The sequence below is a fragment of the Manis javanica genome, chromosome 3 (genome assembly GCF_040802235.1).
Source record: "Manis javanica isolate MJ-LG chromosome 3, MJ_LKY, whole genome shotgun sequence".
Taxonomy (NCBI): domain Eukaryota; kingdom Metazoa; phylum Chordata; class Mammalia; order Pholidota; family Manidae; genus Manis; species Manis javanica.
The window spans coordinates 55,749,926-55,776,550 of NC_133158.1; the positions used below are offsets into that span (position 1 = coordinate 55,749,926).

The following is a 26,625-nucleotide window of genomic DNA, read 5'->3' on the forward strand; positions in this document are numbered from 1 at the left end:
TAACTTGTATGTAACAGAAACTCAAATCTGCTTACCTGATAGAATGGAAGAAACACATAAGGTTTTACTTCAAAACAATAAGGTTGACTTTGTGAGTCATATAAGAAAGCCCATCTCAATACCTTACAGTCACACCTTATGTTGTCTGGGTAGCAGAGTGCTTTACAGGCAAGGTAAAGGAGGCACACAGTACCTCTTCAATAGCAAAGGCACACGAAGGAAGACAGTGCTCCCATCACCTCAGTTTTAGGAATACTATTTTAAAGCAAAAGGTAACTATCATGAGAACTAAAACTAGACTACCTTTAAAACTGCTGAGAAAAGGAAATCACAAAAGAACATTATAAAATCATTTTTAAAAGATGACAGAATTAAGACAGGCAGATACGAGATAAAAATAAATTTCAGTGGAATAAAGTCAACTATTTAAAACAAAACAATTGAACAAAAAGATCGTTAGAAACTATATTAATATGAAGGTTGTATTCAAGGCAAGAATTATTTAAATAGACAAAAGAGGGCATAATGAAGATACAGCTGTCATTAATTTTTATGAACATGGCCTTAAGATATATTTTAAGAACATGGCCTTAACAAAACACATACACAAACACACATGAAACAAAAACTACGAAAACATAAAAAGAAAGATGAAAATGGAAATGAGACAGAGCAGGGAAATTGGACAAGGGTCATGCCACTGTAGAATCTACTTAGTCTGAGAAAAAGGCCCACCTTATTTTTTAACTTCATCTATATGCTGTTCTTCCTCTTCTTCCAGCCCCTTAATCAATTAAGTAACTTCGTAACCAAGACAAGAGCCACACCTCTGGAGTGTAAATGAACCTACACTAGTAAAGAATGGCAAGATCAGGGTTAAATAACCCTATCCTTAAGACAAACTTTATGTATACGTCATACCTTATGCCAATCTCTACCCAAAAGGCCCTATAAAACCCCAGACCCTAAGACCTTAAGTGTACCTCCTCTTTGAGGTCACCAGCACACCCATCTGAGTGTGTACTGTCTTATAAACTTTCTTGCTGAATAAGCCTATTTCACTTGTCTCTGAACTCTTTTTCACCATAAAGACAAGAACTCACCGACCTCCATCTCCAGTGGTATCTTTTGTCACTTTGCTATTTCATTCAGCTTCCTAGTTTTAACACAATCTTTTTCTCTCTCCCTATTTTATTTCAGACCAGTAGGGAAGCTGAAGTTCTCAGAACATAAACTCACTCCAACCAGAGCTCTGCAGCAGCTCCCCCAAATCCTGGGGTGGCAGGGGCTTAGTTCCAGGTGACGCTGGCTTTAGGAGTTGGCAAGGGATGTGCCCTATCTGGAGACAAAGCTCAACGAACTGTCCTTTTTCTACCTCTGTTCTTCCTTGCTCTTTACTGCACATATGGCTGCTGACATTCGTTTCTACTTTCACTTTAATGAATTCCTTCTTTGCCGGCATTGTTTGACCTGATCAAGAATTCTTTCCCTGTCAGAGTCAAGAGCCCTGCCCTGTCTCGGTGGAGATTTCACCTAGTGTGCAGGGAGAGAGCTCTCCAGATGCACCTGTCTGGTAACAAAAAGGAAAAACAATGGTAATTGGGAGATTAACATTCAGATCATGAAAATCAAAAGTAAAAAAGTGATTAAAGAGCAGAATAATATACAATTTATAAGGTTTTCCTTTAACATCTAGAAAGCTACATACTCAAGAACACTTTTTGAAGCACCCATAGAACATTCACAAAAACTAGCCTTGTACTAAGGCGCATGCACACATGCACACAAACACAAAGACAATAATAAATCCTCCAAAGTAGAAGCAGTACACACATACTCTCTGACCAGAAAGCAATCAACAGTGAACAAATAATAAAAGCAAAACAGATAAGAGAAAAAAAATACCCCTGGAAAGTTTAAAACTCTCAAAGGACTCTTGAGGAGGCAAAGATAAAGTCATGAGCTTGAAGTGGGGTGGAGGGGGAATGGCATTATGGCTTTAACTGCTTTCTTCTCAGAAGCATCCAAATGAGAGATCCTAAGAAGACTATCTCAGAACTCTTTAGAAATTATGGGACTGCTGACTATTTTCTAGTCAAAAAATCAAATATCTTTTCAGTCCTACAATCCAGCAGGGTTCCTGTGAATTTCATCAGCAGAGGTTATGGCCCCACAAACTGTGAGAGACAGTTTGTCAAGTCCCTCTATTTAGTCTACTTCAACTTATGACCTCGTTTAATAATCTTTGCTCCTCCCAATCAAATGTGGGTTAAACTTGAAGTGAGCCTGATCCAGAGGAACTAAAAACATGTAAGTATGCTATAGCTGTTTCCTGAAAAATTCCTACTTAAGTCCAAATGGCATGGTGCAATCCAACTTTCTGTAATGCTGGAAATGTTCTCTGTCTGTGCTGTCCATTATGGTAGCCACTGTGCTCATTAAGCACTTGAATCTGGGTAGTGTGACTGAAGAAATGAAATTTAAAATTTTATTTAATCTTAATTACTTTAAGCTTGAATTACCACATGTGGCTAGTGGCTATCATGCTGGACAGAGCTGGTCTATAATGACCCAAGTAGGTTGGTGAAACTTACGTTGGTAAGATTACAAAACAAAGCAAACCACACACAGAAAAACTCCATTTAGTGAAAGAAGTGATAAAGCAGCTATGAAAAGCAGAAACAGCAGTGGAGGGGAGATACTGAGAAAAGTGTCAGCTTAGGGTCCTTGCTGTCAGCTGATACACATTCCCTCTGAGCTTCTGAAAATGGCATTTTCCCCAAAAGTTTCAAGAGTATTTTTCAAGGAAAAAGGGAAAGGGAAGGAAACAGAAAATGAATATAAATATAAATATGTGAAAATGAATAGGGAGAAAGAGAAAAAAGAGGCCTTTTCAATGGCAACAGTACCACTGGCATGTGCCCAACTCTAAGAGACATGACCAGATTGTTAATGTTTTCATTCCTTTAACAAATATTCATTGAACACCAATTATATGTCAGGAACTGTGCTAGGCACTGGACTTACAGTGGCTAATGAGTCCCCATCTGTAATCAGAATGAAACAGGATAAATGAACACTTATATAACTATGCTATGAAGTGAGAAGCGCTGCAGCAGAGAGTTAAAAACGCGCAGGTCAGGGAGTGCATTTTAAACGAGGATTATTTAAAAGATGACTGCTTTTTTCATACAACAGTAGTACTACTCCTTTCACGTTCCCGGACCCAATTCCAATACTTTGCAGGGGAGTGTGGAGGAGGGAGTGTTCCCTCACGCAACACCAAACAATTCTCAAACACCAGCAGGGTATTGGAGAACTCAACTCAATTCTGATGCTATCTGCCTGGAGACAGCACCAGATTCCCCATATCAAGGGCTCCGTCCTACAAGACTGCCCTCCACCGCCATTCCAGACGCCAGCCACAAGTCCCAAGCAGTTACCTGTGCTTCTGATCTACCAGCTACATCTTAACAACCTTACCCTTAGATTCGATTAACTTGTTAGAGCAGCTCACAGAACTCAGGAAAACACTCAGCATTTATCAGTTTAATAAAGGGATACCATGAAGGATACCTGTTAACAGCCAGATGAAGAAATACATAGGACAAGGTCCCAAATAAAGGAGCTTCTATCCTTGTGGAGCTCGGGGCCTGGCTTGGTGTCATGTGGACATGTTCTGGTTCCCCAAGCGTGGAAGCTCGCTCTGACAGAGGCAGAATGCAAGAGAGCGTTATGCTCTTCTCAGCAATTTTTGTGAAGGTTTGATTGCATAGTCGTGATTGACTAACTCACTGGCCAGTTGGCTGATCCAACCTCCAGTCCCTGCTCCAAAAGTCTCTCATTAACATAACAAGACACCCATTTCACCTTTAAGGCTCTGAAGTGTTTCCAGGAACTGTGGATGAAGACCAAAAATACATATTTCTTGTAACTCATTATATCACAATGACTAAGAGTACTCCGGGCAAAGGAGAAGGCATTGCAGGCAATGTGGAGGAGCAAGAATGAAGTTGGTGAGGAAAGCAATATGAGTGAGAGAATTCCATGGTCTTGTAACTAGGAACTTCTTAAGGATTAAAGTACAGATTAAAAACCAGGGAAGGAGTTTGGAGTATTTTCTATTTTCAGTGAGAAACCACTGAACATTTCTGAGCAAAATACTATAGTAACTTTGCTTCTGAAAAATTAAGCTGGAAGCAGTGTGGAGGCTGTCTGGAATTGGGGAACTGAGTTCAGATTGGAAGATTAGTTGATGAGGTTACAATGAGTTGTTTATATGGGCCCAGAACTCACATCCCTTTCTTTTAGAATAGAAACTTGACTTTCCACAGGGGAATCATTCCTCTGCCACTTATTCTGGTCCATGAAGTCCCAAGAAAATATTCCCCTGCCCCAGGATCCAGTTGGCGACATAACTTAGACTAGACTGAGCAGTATTATATTGCTGATTATAATAAGAACAGGAATATAACTCAAGTCGGTCCACAAAGAGTAAGCCCCAGCGTTTTTGTTTAAAGTTGCTGAGTAAGTTTCCTGTAGAAACATCTGCCTTAGAATGAAGTCAACACATTGGGAACAAGAGCCCACAGATAAGAACAAATTCTGGTTTAAGCACCTACACTTGGCCATCCCTGAACCAATACCACTCCCCGGATTTTTTACTAATATAAGTCAATATATTTGTGAGACAGAGACGGTGAGTGTAGTCAGAGCAGCGTGAGAGCCTCTGGGAAAAGCAGAGCAGAATATTTACAGTCAGAGCAATATAACAATGGGCAAAGAAGTCCCCACTGAAACTCTGTTGAGCATTATGCAAAGTCAAGGTCACACTAATTCTCTAGGAGAAGATACCTAAGAATATAGACATATTCAGTTAAAGGTCAAAAGGCCAGGAGCAACTTGGCCTGGAAAGTTGGAGTGTTCTGCAAGAGTATCAACATAACCCATGACTCCACTGTGAGCCCTAGCAATCAGACTTTGACCCAGCCCACCTTGACAGGGCAGGTGATGCAAGTCCACACCCCTAAGTTTTTTTCATGTTCTCGAAAAATCCTCAACTGCCTATAAAACCCCCTAGACAACGCACCACTACGGATTCTCTTGTCCCCTCCTGGCGTGAGGCGGGAACTCTGTCCTTACACTGTATCTCTAAATAAAAGCCTGTACCTTGCTCTCCTACCTTGAGTGTTTGTAAAGCTCATTCTTCAGCTTCAATGAACAAGAACCCCAGCATCATTTGGAAATGGAGGAAAAAAATAAAGCTTCCTGAGGAAAATTCAGGAACAGAATTCCTAGGACTTGGTGACCACTTAGATACGGGAAATGAAAAGGGAAGTATTAAATTTCACTCTTAGGTTTTTGGCTTAATTAAGTGGAAAATGCTATTAACTGAGATTGGAGAACAGAAAAGGCAAAGGTTTTGGTCAATGGAATGAGTTTAGTTTGGAGACACTAAAAGTATCTTAATACTTAAATTCTATCTCTACCTGGATCACTGTACCAGGAACACTGTGCTTGTAGCAGCTGGGTTCCAAGCACAGAAGTAGACTGCATAGCCCAAGGCAGCCTAGGATGACAGAGAAATGCTAGAAGAACCATTCCTTTAATTGTTCAGTAATTTCACCAGACAACCTCCAAACAGCCAGCATTTAGGAAACCCTAGAGAAAGTGTAGTATCATCCCTAAACACTACAGCATTTTGCTAGGGCAAAAACTAGCTAGATGGAAAGCAATAGGGGATCCTATGACATAACTGCACTCCAACAACGAAGTTAAAAGCTAGGACAACACCCCAGTCCACAGAATACTGAACTCAGAGAAGCCATGGAAGGAGAAAAAGCTACACAACTGAAAAGCAATGCGAACAGCACACACCCTCCTCATTTCAAGGAAACTGGGGAGGGCACGGAAGTAGGCATTTTTTGCACTTAGTACATATCAGGCACTCTATGAGGAGCTTCATGCACATTATCTTCTAGGATCCTCACTTCCCAGTCAGGAAGGCACTATTCTTTCCACTCAAACAGGATGAGACAAGTTAAGCAGTAGAGCTAAGATTCAAATGCAGGTCTATCTGGTTATAAAGATTATTTATGCACATTTCACTAATCAATTGCTCTCAGAAAATATGAAAAATTTTATCCTTCATCTGTAAAAATGATGTCATCTCATCCAGGAAGATTTTTTTCTGAATTGGGTTTGACTATATAAAGGTTAGGTTTGCAGTGACCCAGCTGCAATGCCTCAATTCTCAGGCACAAGGCATGTATATACCAGTTGTCCTATTTAGAGCTAAGAAAGCCATCAGTGTCATGAAATCTCACTGAATGCATTCTGAGTTAACCAGCCACTGAGAGTAGGCTATAGCAACAGTATGAGTGACTTTGTGGGGATAAACCACTGAAATTAAGTGTTGACTAGAGTTCCTTGATTAAGAGGCAAGCACGTTAAGAATAACAGAAAAAAAGATAACCTGCAAAGGTTACTTGCTTGAATGACAGGCAAAGGATGCTATAAAATTCACTATATTATACATTTCTTTGTCCAAGTATATTAGCATAGTGAGAGGCAGCACAGTGTAAGCATTAAAAGTGCATACTCTGGAACCAGACTGCCTGGGTTTCACTGTATGATGTTGGTAAGTTATTTATCCTGTCCGTGTCTCAGTGGCCTCATCTGTTAAAACGTGATAATATTAGCACCTCTCTCAAGCTGTTATGAAGATTAAAATAAATTAGTATTTGTGAGGCTCTTAAGCAATGCCTGGCACATGGTAAGCAAGTGTTGGTTAAATACATTAAATAACTAACTAACCCAGTTAGATGGGGAGGGAATCTGAACTTTAATTTCCAACCTAGTCTCTCCCACATTAATTGGTAGAGGAAAATAAAATTAATCCTAACATTTGTTTATAATTACATGGGACCTTTTTATGGACATCTGGAGGAAGAATAAATAGCCAGACATCTGGAAGAAGAATAAATAGCCAAATATACATAAGCAGAAACTGAAACTGGAAAAGGGAAGTAAGATGTTCAGTTTCACTGAACACATCATTCAGAGCACTCAGGCAAGAACTCAAAGTCTAGTCAGTTCAGGTTTTGTACAGCAGGCCACAAGCTAACTGTGCACATAAAAGAGTACCACCCTTAAAAACAGCCAGGTCTTCACCCAGGGACAACATCTCATTAATTTTCCCTTGTTGATTATTTTCTTGGAGGTAGAATATTCTACCTCCAGTCTCCAGAACCCAGCTGCTCCTGAAACCATCATTTATCTCAATGTTTTTAAAAGTCAAACAAGAATCTCTTAAGCCACATTTCTGCTCTATCCTGTCACCATTCCAGATTCCTAAGAGGTTTAGACCAGAGTTATTAGTGATGCAAACCCTAAATATGGAAAGTACCATGAAAGAGTACAAGTCACCATTTAGTCAAAGTAGGTATTTAAATCTTAAATCCTCTCATTTCTAGAAGGTATGAACTCGATAGCAACAGTTCCATATAAATAAATGGGAAGTTGCTTAGTTGCATGTGGAGAAGTGAAGAGTTTGCAGATGAAAAAGAAATAACAGAGAGATCCTGACATTCTGACGTGGATCCAGCATTAACTAAAGGTACACACACAATTTCTAATCTAATTAGAAGCGCCCTCCCCCACACCATTGCCATTACAATCGTTCCACTTTTATACACAGGCCCTCCTTCCCGCCTTCTTTCTCACACTCATCTTTGCCTAAGCTTCTTTCCAAACCACTCATAACGCCTAACTTTTGCTCCCAGCCTTCTCAATATTGGCTCCAGTTGCTGTCAACGCAAGTTACATTCAGGGCATCACTCTTGTGCTCTACTCTTATCTATACACTCCGGCCTATAAATTCTCATTACAGCATTTCTCAATATTCACCTTCTATCCCGCAGTCTTGTAGTCTGCACCCACTCACTGCCTATCCACCCTCCCTCACCCTCACTAAACCCGTTTCCTCGTCCGTCCTGTCCACGCCCTGTCCGTCCCCCTTCTCAGAATTTCTTCCCAAACAAGTCCACAGCAGTTGCCCTCAGGAATGTCGCTCCCGGCACTTCTCCCTCGTGCTCTCCGAGCCCTCCAAAGCCTGCCGGTGCTTCCGCGCATCCATCTTCCCCCGACTCCCCGGCCTCTTCCCAGCCCACCTGCTCTCCTCCGGCAGGAGTCCCTCAGAGCCGCTGAGCTCCATTCCCGCGCCCTCCGGACGCATCCGGGGCTGCGATGTCGCTTCCTCTCTCAAGAGAGGCGTCCTTGCCGCTTCGCCCTTCAGGGCTCCGGGAGCCCCGCGGAAACTGCGGAGAAACCCACGGCGGGTAGGCTCAGGGTAATGCACTACGCCCAGACTGACAGCAGCGAAGGAGACTGCTGCCTGGGCTGCGGCTTCAGTCCCCGCCACCCCCACTTCCGGCTCCAAGAACCACAACTCCCAGCAAGCACTTCGACCGCTCCTCCCGGCATGCGCCACCCTATCCAATTCCGAGGCCGCGCTCGGGGCGGATGCACCCTAATGGCGTGCTTGCGGGTGTGCACCCGGCGGGCAACAGGGTCTGAGACACCTGCCAACGCTAGTCTCAGGAGTCCCTACTGTTGTGGGACCCTTCCACACTTCTCTGTCACATTTCATCCTTGGGGCCAGACTCAGTCAGAAGTCCAGGCTTAATCCAAGCACGGCTAACCCCATTTCAGCCTATTGGGTTTAATACCTCCTGGGTAGTGTTTGGGGGACCTCAAGCATTTTAATGAAGAGCTCACGTACTGTGAGGAGTACAGGTTCTTTGGGATTACAAAGGAAGAGCAACAGGGAAAGGCTTTTGGGAAAGGTGTTCTGGAGGATTGATGTCAGAGTAGAGTTTTTAAGGATGAGAAAGAGTTGAGTGATGTTTTGGGAACTGCTGGCTCTGAGCAGTAATCAGAGCTAGGAAGAGGTGGTGAACAGAACGGTGTGCGTGCGCAGGTGGACCAGATCATGAAGTACTATTCTAAGTTTTTATTTTATCCTGCGAGCAATTAGGAATAAACCAAGAGGTGGTTTGATCAAACCTGCTTAGAAAGCTACTTTTGAAAATGTGGAGAGGGACTGGAGTATGTACTATGTTGAAGGTAAGGGCAGAAGATTGGATAAGGGCAGGTTGGAAGTGCCTATAGGGGCCAAGCAGGCAACTGACAAAGAGTGAAGTGAGCCAGTTGTAGGAGAATGGCAGAAACTGTCTGAAATTCATGAAAACCTCATGCCTCATCCAAAAAGGAAAGTCCCACCTTAGCTACAATTAAATGTCAAAAGAGCAGAAGGGCATAGAGTTGTCAGATATTCTGATTTTTCAGTAGAGGCTGGAATTTTTAAAATCACAATTCCAAGTTTTGAAATATTGAGAACAAATTTTTAAAAATGTAAACATCGAATTGAATAAAGCGACACAAAGTCTCAGTCATAATATAAATAAATTAGCACCAGGATGAAAGTACAGCATAGAGAATATAGTCACTAGTTCTGTAACATCTTTCTATGTTGATAGGATTTAATAATGTAGATAACTGTTGAATCACTATGTTGTGTACCTGAAACCAATATAATACTGTATTATCAACTATACTTCAATAAAAATGTAAACATAACACAGGCCAAAAAAGTCTGAAGGCTAAATATGGTCTTTGGGTTATAAATTTGTAAGTCCAAGCCTATATTAGGGCAGTGGCTGTAGGGAGCAAGGAGTTTGGGATTAGAGCAAGGTAAAGCAGTAATCAGCAGTACTCTGAGGGAGGGATCTAAGTTAATTCCATGCAAAACTAGTTACTTTACTAAAGATAATAAATGACTTTCAGGAAATTTCAAACTTAAGAAAGCTTTTTTTATGTGACTGTAAAGTGAAATGAAAGCGCCTTTCAGTGAAATTATCATTTCCAACTTCCATGTTCAAATTTTCATATTTTCCTACTAAAGGGCTATACTTTTTAAGAAAGAGCCAGTGTTACTCATTGGGATTTCAGTACCTCCTGTTCCTACAAATGTGTAAACTTCACTTTTAGCATACACTATAATCCCAAATTAATGCCACATGACCTTAATAAATGTATACATAAAAGCTTTATCAGGAAATTCTAAAACTAAAATTGTTGTAATAGTTCTGAAAAACAGGATTTTTCTCATATGTCCAAGTTGTAATATAAATTAGCACCAGGATGAAAGGACAGCATGGAGAATATAGTTAGTAGTTCTGTAACATTGTTCTATGTTGATAGGATTTAATAATGTAGGATTTAATAATATAGATAACTGTTGAATCACTATGTTTTATACCTGAAACCAATATAATACTGTATTATCAACTATACTTCAATAAAAATGTAAACATAACACTGGCCAAAAAAGTCTGAAGGCTAAATGTGGTCTTTGGGTTATAAATTTGTATGTCCAAGCTTATATTAGGGCAGTCCAAGTCTGGACATATTACATGTAAAATAAATAAGCAGTCATTTAATAAGTATGACAATAACCTACACTACCTATATGCCTCTGTCCCAGCCCTATGCTTTCCCTTACCCCAGGCAGCCATATGCTGAATCCTTTGTTTATGATTTCACTGCTTCTCTTTTTTTATATAGTTTTTTTGCATCTATCTATACTCCTAAAAAAGTATTATTTAAAAAATTTTTGTGTTTTAACTTTATTAAAAGGGTATTAAGCTATATTTATTCTTTGGGACCTTATTTTTTTCCTTAATATTACACTGATAAGATTTATTCATATTGTTATGTGTCACTATAGTTAATTGATTTTGACTGCTAAATAACAGTCCATTGTGTGAGTACACTAGTTTATTCATGCTGTCTTTCACTGATAGGCATTTGTATTGCTTCCAGGTTTTCACTTTTGGAAACAGTGCTGCAGTGAATATTCTTTTACATATCTCCTCGTATATATAAGCAATGATTTCTCTTGGGTACATTAATAGAAGTGGAATTGCTAGATTATAGGGTTATTGTTTTTCTCTAGCTTTTGTTTTGAGTGGTAGATTTCAAGGTACACAGTTTTAAAATGAATTAGTTATGAAATCATAATTATAATCAGTTATTTAACATAATTAACTAACCAAATGAAAACAAGCTATGCATGGAAAATGATGAGTCTGTCATGAACCAAGATTAGGATTAATCCTATTTTGTGCATCTGGGGCACAAATGCAAAAAAATTGTCAAATATGCAAACAAATCTAGCATCAGCGTTCAACAACTGTCACAGAACTGTAACGGCCTTACTGAACAATGGATTGCTGAATCAATATTTTAAAAGTCAAAAATCCTGAAGAAGTTTATTTGGTCTTCAATCTATTTGTTTACAAGCCCACCAGGATGTTATATTTTACAAACAGTAATAGGTCCTAGAGTACCACTGGTAGAAAGCCAGTTTCACTTGAGAATCAATTATTCAAATAATGGATTTTTAAAACTCATTACATGTACCTATTTGCCAAAAATTTGGTTTTAAGAAATCCTTGAATATATCCAACAAATATCAGTTGTAGTCATGAATGTGTTTTATTTTACCTACTAAAATTAATCTTAGCAGCATTTTTTTAAAAAACTCAAATTTTAAAAGCTAAGGGATATCTCCCACTGGCCAAGTTAAAAACAATTTGAGCAGCAAAAGTAGTTAATTAATGATATGTATACATATCTACTTTTTCCAAAGGTAAACACAACCCTTACATTCTTTTCACCTTTGCTTTTCACAAGAGAATTTTTTTACACACAATGAGTGTGTGAATTTCTACAGAAACTTATATGTATACACAAATAAGTGTGCAAATAAATAAATAGAAATAGGAAGGAAGAAAGTGGGGGAGCTCTTTTTCACATGAATGTAGAGGAATGACAGAGTTAAAAATCACTTACTTTATAGCCCCATAGTAATAATTGATTCAGGTAAGAATCATCAATGGATGCTAAAGTCACCAGTGAAATTTTTTTCACAACAGGATATTTACATAGTCTTAATCTATCTCCCCAAAGATTTATTCATTATAAATGAGTAAATAAAAGGTACCTTTACAATGGAGAAATCTGGCAGATATCACCTTAACCAAGTGATCAAAGTTAAGATCGCCAGTAAGACAAAGTGACATCATGTACCTCCTGAGGTTAAGTGCTGAGAAGGACACATCACTTATGTAGTATTTCTGATAAAAGTGAATAATTTGATCTCATCACAGACTAATAAGACCAAACCAAAATGGAAGGACAATCTATGCAACAACTGCCTTCAGTCTTCAAAAAATGTATATCATAAAAACTAAGAAAGGCTGACAAACTTTTTCAGATTACAGACAAAAGAGGCAGGACAAAGAAATGCAACATGTGAAACTGGCTTGGATCTTAGATTGGGAAAAAATATTGTAAAGGATAATTGTTTATTTATTACAGTAATTGGTAACATTTGAGAATGTGCTACACACCAAAGAATAGAATTGCATCAATGTCAAATTACCTGGATTTGATCATTTTAGCATGCTTATTTAAAAGAATAACCTTAGAGATATATTCTGTTGTCATACTGTCTGCAACTTACTCTCAGATTGTCCAATAAAAACAAATAAAACTATTAACAAATCTATCCATATACAGATCTTCCTTGATTTACAGTGGGGTTACATCCCAATAAACCCATCATAAGTTGAAAATATCATAAATGAAAAAAATTTAAATACACCTAACTTATACCAAACATTATAGCTTAGCCTAGCCTACCTTTAACATGCTCAGGACACCTACAGTAGCCTACAGTTGGACAAAACCATCTAATGCAAAGCCTGTTTTATAATGAAATGTTGACTATCTCATGTAATTTGCTAAATACTGTACTGAAAGTGAAAAGCAGAATGGCTGTATGAGTACAGAACGATTCTAAATATATCTATCTGTCATCTATGGAGCTGCAACTTGCTGCCCTATCCAGCCTCACAAGAGACTATTGTATGACATTAATGCTAGTCTGGGAAAAGATCAAAACTTGAAATGTGGTTTCTTCTGAATGCGTATTGCTTTTACACCTTTAGAAAGTTCAAAATTCTAAGTCAAACCATCCTAAATTGGGGACCATCTGCACAGATAAAGTAAGTGTGGCAACAGTTTAATAACTGGTGGATCTTGGTGAAGGATATATAGGTACAGCACTACTTTTACAACCTTTCTCTAGATTTGAAAATAGACAAGGATTTTAAAAATCCTTCAGAAAATAGGTGAGGATCTTAGTATGGTTTTGCTTTACTATGGCTGCATCCCAATCGATATAACCAAAATTTTAGTTTCACATGGAAATTTCATTTATAATGATTAGTTTTTAATATATTTTGAAGTTAATTTCTGCTTTTCCACAGGTTGCACTTTCAGTAGTCTTTAGCTAATGTTGCCAAATGACTAATTCACTGACTTTATCTGATTTACCAAAATTCTCTTTTATTCCCCCTGCTCTCTTTTTTTCTTTTAATAAAAGCTTATAGTAGTTCATATTGGCTGGGATGAAAAAGCTTTTGAAGAATTTTGTCAATTTTAATTGACTGGTTTCTATTTTGTCTTTACAGCAACATTTCTACCCCCTTCAGGCATTTACTATGGGGTTATTTGTTCACTTGTATAGGAAAGCTCATTGCCAGTCATGGGCAATGCATACAAATTCAGAATTTAGGAAGTTTTTTTTTTTTTTTGAGAGGGCATCTCTCATATTTATTGATCAAATGGTTGTTAACAATAATAAAATTCTGTATAGGGGGGTCAATGCTCAATGCACAATCATTAATCCATCTCAAGCCTAATTCTCATCAGTCTCCAATCTTTTGAAGCATAACGAACAAGTTCTTACATGGTGAACGAATTCTTACATAGTGAATAAGTTCTTACATGGTGAACAGTACAAGGGCAGTCATCACAGAAACTTTCGGTTTTTGATCACGCATTATGAATTATAAACAATCAGGTCAGATATGAATATTCGTTTGATTTTTATACTTGATTTATATGTGAATCCCACATTTCTCCCTTTATTATTATTATTATTTTTATTTTTAATAAAATGCTGAAGTGGTAGGTAGATGCAAGATAAAGGTAGAAAACATAGTTTAGTGTTGTAAGAGAGCAATTGTAGATGATCAGGTGTGTGCCTGTAGACTATGTGTTACTCCAAGCTAGACAAGGGCCTTAAAACATCCACGGATGCAGATTTCTCTCAAAACAGGGGGGGGTGAGGCAGAATTTAGGAAGTTTTAATGAAAACTTTAAAAATCTTATTTCTGGACTGAGCAAAACCTTAACACATTTGAGGAATGTTCAACATGTCCCTGTTTCACTGTAGCTGGATAAAACTGGGCCAAGAGAAGGGGTCCTCTACTGAGGGAAAGAGAGAGATGAGAATTTAGGCCAGCCTGGGCTCTTCACTCTGGAGCTGAGAGGCCAAGGGGCAAACAGAGGAGCATCAGGAGAAGGAATGATAAGGAAAATATTCAACACAGCTGTCAAGGTCAGCAAACCGCTTTTTTCCCTCCAGTTGGCAAAGCACTGCCAGCTCCCTCCTCCCCTCCTCCAGGCTCCTCTTGTGCCCTGTGCATGCCGAAATGCCACATATCAAAATTACATGAATTGCTCCCCTTGCTTGTGCTCAGGGCTCAGATCTTGGGAGATTACTCCCCTCTGAGCCCACCAGTGTAAAATAAAACCTCAACAAGACCCCCGAGTGCTGTTTGGTTCTCCCTGTCAGTGACCCAGTCCAGGTTTTCCAGTATTTTCTGTAACAGGAAGATACCTAAAGGCCCCATGCCCCTAGAATCCTGGCTCTCCAGAGCCTTCATAGACTATCAACCTATCAAGTGTGAATGGAGGATACATTTCTTAAAAGAAACTATCTTTACGTGAATAGGGGGAAATTGTGTGTAGTTTTAGAAAATTCCACAGTTATTCAGTGAGTTGACCTAGAACCTGTGGTTGACAGGACCTGTACCCTGCCCAGAGAAGACAAGGCCTAACAAAGAGTGAACTAGAGGTCCAATCCCTTAGTCCAGGAAGAATTCCCCTTCAAGTTTCCCTGTCTACCCAAGAGGAGGTTCCTTAGTCAGAAAAAAATGATGGTCAGGAACTTGGAGACCAGTAACACCTCAAGCTATAAGTGCAACCTTGCCTGTCAGAGTTCTGTGCTGTATCACTGTCCTGTAGCACAGTCTATTGCACATAGTAGGAACTCAAACTGTTTTGTTTAAATAAATGAATGAGTAAATCCTGAGATTAAAAGACAGAAGACAAGAATCAGCTAGAAAAGCTTAGAACAAAGGAAAAGGGCATCACTAAAGAAGTATAGGAAGGTATAGCAAAGTGGCGAACAGCTATGGCACCAGAAAACAGTGGCCAAGAGGGTAGAATGAGAAGAATTAAGCAGAAAAGAGAAGAAAAGTTGTACTGTATGTACAAGTACCTTAAGAGAGTTGGGTATAATGATAATAGATATATCTAACCAATAACTATTATACCTACACACAAGACAAATCTTAACTAACTCCCTTATTATATCAGTATAATACAAATTACATCAACATATGAATTCTAAAAATCTTCTGAAAAGCAAGAATTGATACCAAAATCAGACAAACACATTACAAGAAAAGAAAATGACATGCCAGTATCGCTTATGAAAACGAAACAATTTCCTATACAAATAATGGCAAGTGAAATCCAACAATACATAAAAAGGATAAAATACCATGACCAAGTAGGTTTATCCTAGAAGTACAAAGGTGGTTCAACATTTGAAAAAAAATCAGTTAATGTAAAACCTTTTGGGGATGATGGATATATTATTCTGATTGTGGTGATGTTTTCACAGGTATATATACTGTATACCTATGTAAATTGCACACTTTAAATGTGTTTTTTTATTGTGCATCAATTATACCTCAATAAAGTTGAAAAAAGGGGGCCTTAAAAGAAATACCAAATTAATGAGAAAATTTAAGGGGTGAAATAAGTACAAGTTGTGCTTACCTTTGAGAGAAAGTGGAGCTCTACGCAAATTGTACAGAGCCAGAACGTGTTAATAGAAAGTGTGATGTTAACATTGCCAGATTTAGCAAATAAAAATGTAAGATTCCCAATCAAATTTGAATTTCAGATAAACAATGAATAATTGTTTACTATAAATATATCCTAAATATTGCATGCAACATATTGTGTAAAAAAAATGTGCTGTTTCTCTGAAACCTGGGACAAACTTACACTAAACAATTGTTCTTTATCTGAAATTCAAATTTAACTAGTCTTGTATTTCATCTGGCAATCCTAGATGTTCTCTTATCTACATTGTATGAAATCAAGCCTCTAAAAAGGGCAGCTGCTTGAATTCTGTGTTTACTGTGACTTAGATGAAGCTGCTCAATTGTTGTACTCTAGACAAAGGCTGTGTGCACAGGGTGCAGTCGGTGCCTTATTCACAATAGGTACTCAGAAAATATTCTTTGCTCTGCAAGCTGTGTGAACATAGGAACTGTGTCCATCTTGCTCACCATTTTATCCCAGGGCCTATTACAACACCTAGTGCTCAATTAATATATTATTAAATGAACCGGCTGCCTTTCATGCCTCAGAAAACTGCAGGGTTGATCTTTTAACTCCAACCCTTGTAGCTGGCTGATCACTTCTTGGTCAAGCCCCAGTTCTGATTTCTTGGCTTGCCTCCCTCTTTGCTGTTGCAGTGTGTTGCAGGGTGCTTGTTTTATACTGTTTTGCGTGTGACTGAGTTATCCTTACCATATGTCTCTTATTTTCTTGTTTTTTCCTTTTGGAATCTGGGTGATGGCTCTGAGACTCTAAGACCCTCAGCCCTTGGGGAAATCTAAAGGTCTGAAACATGACAGACAGCATTGGTTATTGAAATATTGTGGCATACTCCCTTTAGAGCTGAGGAGATGTGGGATGGGGTTTCAGTTTTTGGGAGACGACTAGGATGAAAGGGAATCTTTATACGTTGGTGGTGGGGATTTCATATATTTGGGATTTTTTATCTGTCTTATAAATACCTGAAGTACAAAATGAATCCCAACTTTAAATTAATTTTCTCCCATAACATCAAGAACTTAACCTAGCATTCCTCCCTGTACTTTACTCCCACAAATAAGCAGAGATTGTAGAAGTTATTTCTAGTGAGAGAAAGACAGTGTGAAGAAAAGGTCTTGTGCTCAGATTTTAGAACTGTAAGGAATCTTAGAAATAATTAAGTATAACATATATTTAGCAATACTACCTTGTTTTGAAGATGAGTATGAGGCCCAGAGCCTCTCACACGTTCACACAGTGAATGACTAAAGTGAGTAAAAAAAAGCACCATTCAATAAAACCTAGGTCTCCCTGATACTTCTATCTCTATAACCCAGTTTTCCTAGTTCTTAGCAGTCAGGAGAGGCATGGATGCTGCAGGGTGGAATAGTACTAAAATCAAGCCCATTTTGCTAAGAATATATATGCTACTGTCCTTGACATGCTGAATATTGTTCTTGGTCTTTTTGAGTCCAAACCTTTCTCCATCATTAAAGTTTCCTATACCTCTTCATAGATGTATCCTCAGCTGATTCACTTTTCTTATATGGTCATATTTCTGTCTTGGGTGGGGGAAATAAACGAAGTACAGGTTACTGTGGTGTTCAGATGCTTTAGAAAGGCCACCTGTTGATACCTATGCAAAACAAAATTTTAGGAAGTGGAAAGGAGGGAGGTGGCAGAGATTTCCAAATGGCAGGAATCCTGCCCTTGTTTTTTTCCTTAGATGCAAATGTCTTAGCTAGTTGTAAGCTGACAGGATGACACAACCCAAATTCTTCCACACAAAAGCAGTTGCTTTGGACGAGGAGAAGGAGGTAGGAAGTTATTCTGTAAGAATTCGTCTAACACTAATTAAGTTTTCTTACAGGGATGACTAGAAAGAAAACTAAGCCTCCTATCAATTCCCAACGCAAATGAATGTGAAAAATGCAACCAAATAAGCCGAGGTACTTACCCCTGTCCCAAGGGAAGATGAGGTCTTACAAAGTAGCTAGTACCCTGGAAATGTTCTGAGTGCTGGTTGAAAAGTGGTCAGATACGGGAAACGTTAGCATTTAATTTTATTGGTAAGGTGACACAAGAATTGTCACTGCAGCCTTCGCTTGGCGTCCAGATGTGGCGACTCCCCATGCTGCAGGTGAAGGAGCTAGACAGGGAGAGGGCAACTGGAAGGCATAACCTACCCTCGCGAGGTCGGTCTGGCCTCAGAGGCTGCGCTGCAGTGGAGTGTGAAAGGTTCGTGTGCACCAAAGTTTAAGGGGCCTTTCTAATGACACGGAGGAACCTGACCTCATTTAAACCGTGTGATTCTGAGGTGCTCAAAGTCCAGCTCCCTGTAATTTGGGCGGAAGGACCAACTGCTAAAAACAGCGGCCCTTGCAATTGCCTAGAGCAAAGGATGCAATGTCTCCTCCTGTCCAGCAAGGCCCGCTAGCAGCGAGTCGCTGCGTGGGGCCCCTCGCGTTGGCCGCTCGTCTCCGTAGCTCCTCCCCGCCCGCCGCCGCGGGTGGGAGAGCGTGGACGCCACTAGCGCGCGTGCGCGCTCCGTCGGTGCAGCTGGTGTGCGTGCGTGAGTGGGAGGTGGCAGGCCTCAGACTCCGGCCTTCTCCGCTGCGGCTCCAACGCTCTGTCTCCCGCCATGAACCGGTTTGGTACCCGGTTGGTGGGCGCCACGGCGACCTCGTTGTTGCCGCCGAAAGCCCACAGCAATGAAAACCTCGACAAAATTGATATGTCTTTGGGTGAGGAGCCGAGTTGGACGGAGTTGGAGTCGGGGGAGGGTGTGGGTGGAACCAAGTGCCGCGGTTCGTGGGGGGAAGGGGCGGTTGGCCGCAGTTGTCGATCACGTTTTGCGGTGGGCGGAACCAAGTGGGGGCGGTGGGGACGGGGAGAGGTAGCTGGGGTCGAGCTTGAGGCACGGCGTCCCCTCGGGGGGACTGTGAGGAGAGAATGGTGGGCTAGGGAGGCGCTGCTGGCCGGGGGTTTGGAGGGTCGAGGGGTGCGTACCGTCCTTGTCCCTAGAGGGGCGCTGCCCTCATGGGTGAACCCTGCTCTTTGTGAGGAAAACTCTGCTGTTTCCCAAGTGTGTTCGGTGTGGGCGTTATCAGGCGAGCGACGGCAGTGGTACGACGAAGCCATCCTTCCTAAAGAAAGCTCTTCGGCCGCCCGGCTAGCCCGCGTTCGGTTGGCATTAACTGTGCCCAGGCCTACACCGGGCGCGGTGCGTGAAGCGTACCGAAGCCCCCGACAGTTGGCGGCTTCTGACCGGCGCCAGAGCTCGAGGCCGCGAGCGGGCGCCGACCCCGGAGCGTTTGTCAGGAAGAAAATAGCGCTAGGTCAGGGCTTCATCAGATGATGTTTTATTAGGCTACGCCTAAAAAGCCCATTCTCCTTATTCAGGCCTCAAAGTTAGCTCATTAGAAAAAAAGAAGCGAAACCCTAAAGAGATTGGTGCATGGATTGATGAGAAGTCAGGTAAAGCATGGAGTCTAACGCGCTGTAAGGAGGGTGAGGTGATCTGGTGATGATGTAAAAAGCAGGATTGGTGATCCATTAAAAGTTCAGACCGAGCACTACGGAGGCACGAGTCTTTGTGGCTTGATAGGTTTAAAAGTGATTACGCTTTTGTCAGGATTCAAGTTCAGGGAAGAGATGTAGTTAGCTCTGCCTGCTCGTCTGTGGCCTAAAGTTTTTGGAGATATTTAAAAAGTACCCGACTTACGGATACAGACGTGTAGTTTGTGGCGGACGGTGTTTTTCTTTTGTTGTGGTTTATCTGCAGAGTTTTTAGCCAAAAGGCGGTAAGTCTTGGTTTTTGTAGTTGCTGCAAGTCAGAACGCAATATGTGAACTAAGTAAATCAACAGAAATAACAGGTTTGGTCGCAAGTCTTTTCCTCCGCTAGTCGATTCTAAAGAAATGAATCCTCTGAGCTAAGGCCAAGAAAAATTATAATGACAAGTATTTACTGAGTGCTTACTACCTGCCAGGCCCTGGACTAAGCGTTTTATGTGTGTTAACTGGGTTTATCCCATAATAACCGTGTGAGGGATAGAGATGGAATCCAGAACCAGACTCAGTTCAAATCCTGCTTCTGCCGCTTATTAGGCATATGATCTTTGGCAAATTACTTCTCAGTGCCTCATTTGTAAAAAAGGTGATAATAATAGCGTTTATTTACCTTAGAGGGTTGCTGTATTAAATGAGTCAATAAGTATATGTAAACTTCAGAACAGTACCTGCTACACAGTAAACACTATATTTACAGATACACACTATATAAACCATGGTGGTTATTCCCATTTTACAAAACCTGAGGCATAGAGAAATTAAATAACTTGCTCAAAGTAAGTGGTGGGGCCAGTATTTCAGTCTGGCTCTAGACCCCCAAGCTGCTGATGTTGCAGAAAGTTTTAAACATGTATTTTTATAACCAATACATTAGTATTTAGGGTTTTTTGGTTAGTTGGTTTTGTTTTTGGCAGATAGGCTGTTCAAGTGAAGAAAACAGGGATAATTCTCTTTAAAGGTAAAAGTGAAGGCTGTGGATAGCTAATACAGAGTTTCTCTTCTGTCCTCCAAGAACGTATTGTCAGGTGCCTTTTTCCCCCTTTTCTTTAATACACTTTACAGAGATGGGATTAAGAGGTAATACCTATTTTAAACAATTATTATGCTTCGTGAATATTCCTTTGATCAGATCTGCAGAGATTTTAGAATCTAATTTTGTTTTTAATTTTTAAATCATGGCTCTACCAGGATTATATGAAAACGTGTGAGAACAATACCTGTTAGTACATACCCCATGCATACTGTATATACTCTATGTACATACTCCTAGTATTATTGAAGAAACTATTTTATAAAAATACCTCGTCATAGTAATTGAACCTCTATGTTGTATACCTGAAACCAGTGTAATATTGTTTGTCAACTATACTTCAAAAATTTTTTTAGAAAGTCAAAAGCTCACTGTAAAGCATTTAGTTTTTCTTCTGATATTTACCCTACTTACAGCTTGAATTAGGACAAAGCCATTTTCTTCTTTTAGATTGGAAGAATCCTCTCTGCCACAATAGCTCATTTAACTTGAATATTTGGATAATAAAATGTTTAAATATAGAACAGTAATTTATATTTGATGTGCTTTGCTACTTTTAATTTTTAGTTAAAATTAACAAAATTTATATAGAATATAAAAATTTATATAGAGTATAAGTATACTTTTAATTTTTAAAGTTAACTACAAATTTATATAGAATATAAAAATTTGTATAGCGTATAAATGCTCTCTCTATATTCTATAATGCTCCACTTTAAAATTAACCTGGCTAATCAAAATTATACTCTGCTTTTTTTTTTTTTTTTTTAAGTAGTCAGACCAAATTCATTTTCTTGAATGGCTCTTGAAATTTCAGACTTCTGTTAAAGAGTAAGTAGTACTTGTTAAAGGAAAGTGTTTCAGAAGTAGTAGCTTTATAAGTGTTCTCTTGCTGCTCACTGGGAATTTAACATGTTCGTGTATCTGCTATTCAAACCTTTTTATTTAAAAAGTTTTTTGTTTTTAGTGTCTAACTTTCATGAACTCTTGTATTTGAAGGATTGCTCTCAAGAAATTACAAAGATTTGGGGAGATTTGAATTATATGAATGTTTGGATGTGATTAAGAGTCTTAAAGATGCCAGATTGGTGAGGTAGAGTAGTAATATGTAAGAAAGGATCCTTATAATTTCTATTTACTTCTTTGACTTCAGGAAAGATTAGTTATATTGATAGAGTTTATAGACTGTGTTTAGAACAGTTTGGAAAAAATAACTGGGGTTAATTAGTTTTGTGAAGTGTGTTAAGTTTTTGACCATGTTCAGTTTCTTTGGTTTATTTGCTATATCAATAATCAGAATTTATTGGAGTTGGGACTCTGGAGAAATGGATATTTCTTTAATTAGTATGTTTGGCTATATAGTAACCTTTTAAGACATATAAATAGGAATCTGGAGTACATTTAGTTTCCTGAACTTCACATTGTTCTTTTGTGATACTATAGCAATGCAATGTTTGTGAATTTACCTTGAGACAGTTTGAAAGTGGTTTCAGAAACAGTGAGGCTTAAAATACCAGTGTAGAAAGAAAAATAAGATAACCCTGAGTTTCTTAGCTAGGGGATTGGAGAACCATGGTATTTTCTTCTTGTACTATCCCTCTCTATAGTACTTGTTTAATTTTGTATTTGCTATTTACAAGTCTACAGTACAGCCTGCCACATATATTCATTACATATACTATATGCCCAATAAATATTTGCCGAGCTAAGATGAATTTAGAAATTTAGTCTTTTAATTGAATATTTTATTTTTTTGACTGCCTATAGTTTTATTGAAAGGTGGTCATCTTTAAAAACTGGCAACTTCTGTGATTAAAGAAAGTAAGTATGAGTAATTTTTGCAAACAGGCTTTTCTTGTTTACATTTATCAGGGAAAGAAATACTGTGGATAACAGAATTCTTTATTAATTGGTAGATCTGCTTTGGACAGATTTGAACTTTTCCTACAAAACCTTTCTTCAGTGCTCCGAATATATTGGCTGATTGGAGCTTTTTTTATTATTATTATCCTCTTATGGAAGTGCTTTTCAAAGTAGAAAAGAAGTTAGGGACATAGACAATCTATCAACTAGAAAATGAGACTGAGTAAATGAGTCATTAAGTTAAAAAATGAAAATAATCATCTCATTTCTACTATCATAGATGATATCATCAAGTTGAATCGAAGGGAAGGAAAGAAGCAGAATTTTCCGAGACTAAATAGAAGACTCCAGCAAAGTGGTGCTCGGCAATTCAGGATGAGAGTACGATGGGGAATCCAACAGAATTCTGGTAAGTTTTGCAAGTAAGTTTTAATAAAAAGCTGTTATTTGTGGGTTCATAATATACAATCTTTAGTACATACTTAAAACATGAAGTATGTATCAGTACCCTTTGTGATTTGTATTTATTTACTCTCAGGTTTTTGTTTATTCTGAAAATCTGGTAAACATTCAGGTTGTCGTAAATAGATGATAACACTGTTTCTTAAAAACATTAAGTTATTTTAAAGTAACCTCAGTATAGAAATAGTCTGACTTGTGTTTAGGGCTATGCAATTATAAAGAAGCTTACCTTTTATAAGGTCTTATTTCCTTCCTAGCTAGATGTTCCTCTAACAGTGTGTCTGACGAATGACTACATAAATATATTCAAAGAGCATAGCACCTCACAAAAAACTTACTCCATTATTGGAGATAGCTCTTTATACTAAAAAAATTCTCTTAATTTGTATTAAGTCATGCCTGCCTGTTAAATCTATTGTGTTATAAAAAGCAGACTCCCTTTTCTGTACTAGAAACTTTAAAATATGTGGAGGCTACCATTTTGCATAGAAAAGGACTTCTAGACTCTTTATCTTGTCATCCAGGAACTTTAAGATTTGTTAAATCCTCCAAAGGTGACACTCAGAATTGAATGCTTTAGATCTGATCTAATGATCTTGGAACTCTGCATATATAGTATTTTTGGTAATTTGGAAGCTTATTTATTTATAACCATCTTGTTTCTAAACGGATTAAAGGCAGTAACTGAACACTATTAATTGTATATGACTCATGAACTTTTTTAGCAATTATGTCAGTGAGAAACCTTCAGATTTTAAAAACTCTAGGTCTTTTTTACACATATGAAAAAAATGTTTGATAAATTAGCTCCTAAGTTGATTTTTATCTGATGTGCCAGAAAACATAAAAAGTAATCTCCAATGGGTTGAACATAATTAGCCATATGTGTAATGGCTAATATGCTAACTTATCCTCAAAATATGTCTGTAACTTAGATCAGACCTTAACCAAAAAAATTGATTCTTCCCCAATAATATCCTCAACAGCTGAACCCAACCAAGTAAATTTTATTACAGGTATTTAGCTATAGCAAATGAATTATTTAATTCCAGTGATTTATATTTAAAGATTTCTTCTAAATGTTATTCAACATATATTGTATACGATTTGCTTTAAAATAATTTCCAAGTTCACAGAAGCCAGAAATACATTCATTTATGCTAAATAAGTATGTGTTAAATATCTGGTAAATGCTTTGAACTGACCAGATTCTCAGGGTATTTAAAGATTCAGTCTTTTCAAGAAATTTCTAATAACAGAGCTAAGATAGAAAACATAGAGTTGAGAAGTGTCATGAGAAAAATTCTGATAGTACCATAGGGCTTTAGATAGGGATTTTGTGCTAAGAAAATCAGTGGTGACTTAATAGATAAGGTGAAATAGAATCTCATCCATGAAGGATCAGAAAGCTTTTTTTTAAATGGGGGGTTATGATCTGAGCCTTGAGGTAAATGATACTCAGGGGCAGTGTAGAATCTTACAAGATTGAACTTGTGCTTGTGTGTTCTCCAGTTACATGTGACAGGGCCTAAAATAGAACAGCTGCTGCTGTCACGGAATGTGCAGAGAGATACGGGATTGTCTGAAGCTTTAATAGGTTGGGATAAGTTCAAATTTCCACATTGTAATGTCAGTGAGGATGTTAGGCTGAGGTAAGAGAACGAGGAAGACAGAAAGCCCTTGGCAGATATTCAACACATTATTTTTGATGGCTGAGCAAATAAGTAAATAGTTTTCTAATTCTGTGCCCAAAATATAATTTAGTCACTCATTAAGTACTTGTACAAACAACTTAAATGTACTTGAGTAGTGGAATACTATACAGCAACAGTCCTCAAAGTGTTGTCTAGGGACCCTAGGGAATCTCAGAGACTCAAGAGATCCACAAGGTTAGAACAATTTTTATAGTAATACCTAAGACATTAACTGTGTTTTTGCTCTTACCTTCTAATGAATGTACAGTGGACTTTTCGACTGAGTCTATACAACATGTGATAAAACAGATTGAATGCAGAAGCAGATATGAGAGTCTAGGTATCTTCTGTTAAGCTAGACACTAAGGAGATTTGCAAAAGTACAAAACAATGCTGTTCTTCCTATGCAATATTTTTGTTTGGAAAATAATTGTTATTTTTCATTAAAAATGTTTTCCTTGAATATAGTGGGTTTATTATTTTAATGAAATAATTAATAGTTTTTAAATGTCTTAGTTTTCATTTTTAGTATGGTAAGTATTAGTAAACAAACCCACAGAAACAAAAACTCTTTGGGGTCCTCAGTAATTTTTAAGAATATAGACAGCTCCTGAGAACAAGAAGTTTGAGAATGCTGTTTCTTTTAGAGGTAGAAGAGCCAGTAATATAACTGCATATACTTTGTGTCACGACATTTCTCCTCAAATCTTCATGTAAGCGATCAGACTTTAGAAATTATTGAGGCAAGTGGGTGTATGTGAAAGAAATTTATGAAGGGGTTAGGCTAAAGATTGAAAGAAAAGATGAAAATTCTTGCTTCTAGTTTTAGTTGTTTCCAACTTTGGTTGCACCTGTGGAGTTTTATAAAATAGACTGATGTTCTGGCTGCACTCCATTTCTTCTGAACCAGAATTGGCAGAAATAGGGCCTAAGGATTTTTTTTTTAAAGCTCCGTATGTGGTTCTTGTACATGCCCACTGTTAAACTGCTGCTCTAGTGGAACTGAAAATGTGGAAGGACCTTCATGGAGCTAGTTGAAGTAAAGAGAATGAAGGTACTCTGGAAAGATAGAAGAGAACTTTATAGATGAAAACTAAGGAAAGACTATGCATTAAATGATGTCTTTAGCAACTCTTCAGAGTGCTTTTTGGAATATAAGGCCATTACAGAGTGTGAGAAGGGAAAGAATTTGGGCAGTTTGTAGAGGTCTTTATTATTTAATGAAATATGACAGTGAAAGGGTGAAAAATAGAACCATTGCTAAAATTGATGTATAGCTTATACAGCTAGTGAAATTTGTTGAAAGGTAGAAGAAGACCCTCATAAGGGAGAGATAAGAGAGTGAAATATGAGAACAATGACTCTATCAGTCAGAAATAGAAGGCTCCAAGAACAGAATTCCGTTCTTTACTTTTCTCCTTTTAATCAGTTTGATTTGTTAATGAGACTTTCCCATGAGTCTTTCTCATCTAAGCTTAGTACTTTGGTATAATAATGGATTTTTACTCTTTAATCTTTCAGTTTGCTGTACTAATTTATTCTTTTGGAATACTTCACATTTCTTTGTTCCTCTTCCAGTCCTTTATTATGTCATGTTTGGGTGCTGTAATAGCATTGAAACGGTTTGACTGCCTTCTCTCTTCCTCTTCCATTCAGGCTAAGATACTGCTTCTGCACTGATGTAATCTGATCACAAATTCTGTGACCCCTCTTTTTTTGTCAAGTGTAGTCTTTATTCGCACATAAAGAGCTCAGTTTTGAGCCCACCACATCCATTCACTTCTTATCCTTTTTCCTAGACTGTTTCTCAATATGCTTTGATCATCCATGTCTTTGTACTTGTACTTCATGTCTATCTCCCTATTCACATCTTGCCCAATTTGTAATACCTAGCTGAAAGACCATGTTTTCT

The 26,625-nt window shown here is 38.4% G+C and overlaps 2 protein-coding genes across 5 annotated transcripts in view; one reads left to right on the forward strand and one right to left on the reverse strand.

Moving 5' to 3' along the window:
• Positions 1-8,422, reverse strand: part of RUBCN (rubicon autophagy regulator) — a 75,612-nt gene extending 67,190 nt beyond the window's left edge. For all 4 annotated transcript variants that reach the window (XM_073231474.1, XM_037013106.2, XM_037013105.2 and 1 more), the window contains exon 1: positions 8,172-8,422. Coding sequence is in view for 3 of the 4 variants with exons in the window: in XM_037013106.2 (XP_036869001.2) it covers positions 8,172-8,236 (65 nt within the window). In the remaining variant the exon portion in view is untranslated. The remainder of the gene's footprint in view (positions 1-8,171) is intronic.
• A 10,191-nt stretch (positions 8,423-18,613) lies between these two features.
• The window catches only part of FYTTD1 (forty-two-three domain containing 1), a 31,217-nt gene continuing 23,205 nt past the window's right edge, over positions 18,614-26,625 (forward strand). Inside the window, exons 1-2 of the mRNA XM_037013075.2 lie at positions 18,614-18,836; positions 22,838-22,966. Of these exons, the coding sequence (XP_036868970.2) occupies positions 18,734-18,836; positions 22,838-22,966 (232 nt within the window). The 5' untranslated portion in view covers positions 18,614-18,733. The remainder of the gene's footprint in view (positions 18,837-22,837; positions 22,967-26,625) is intronic.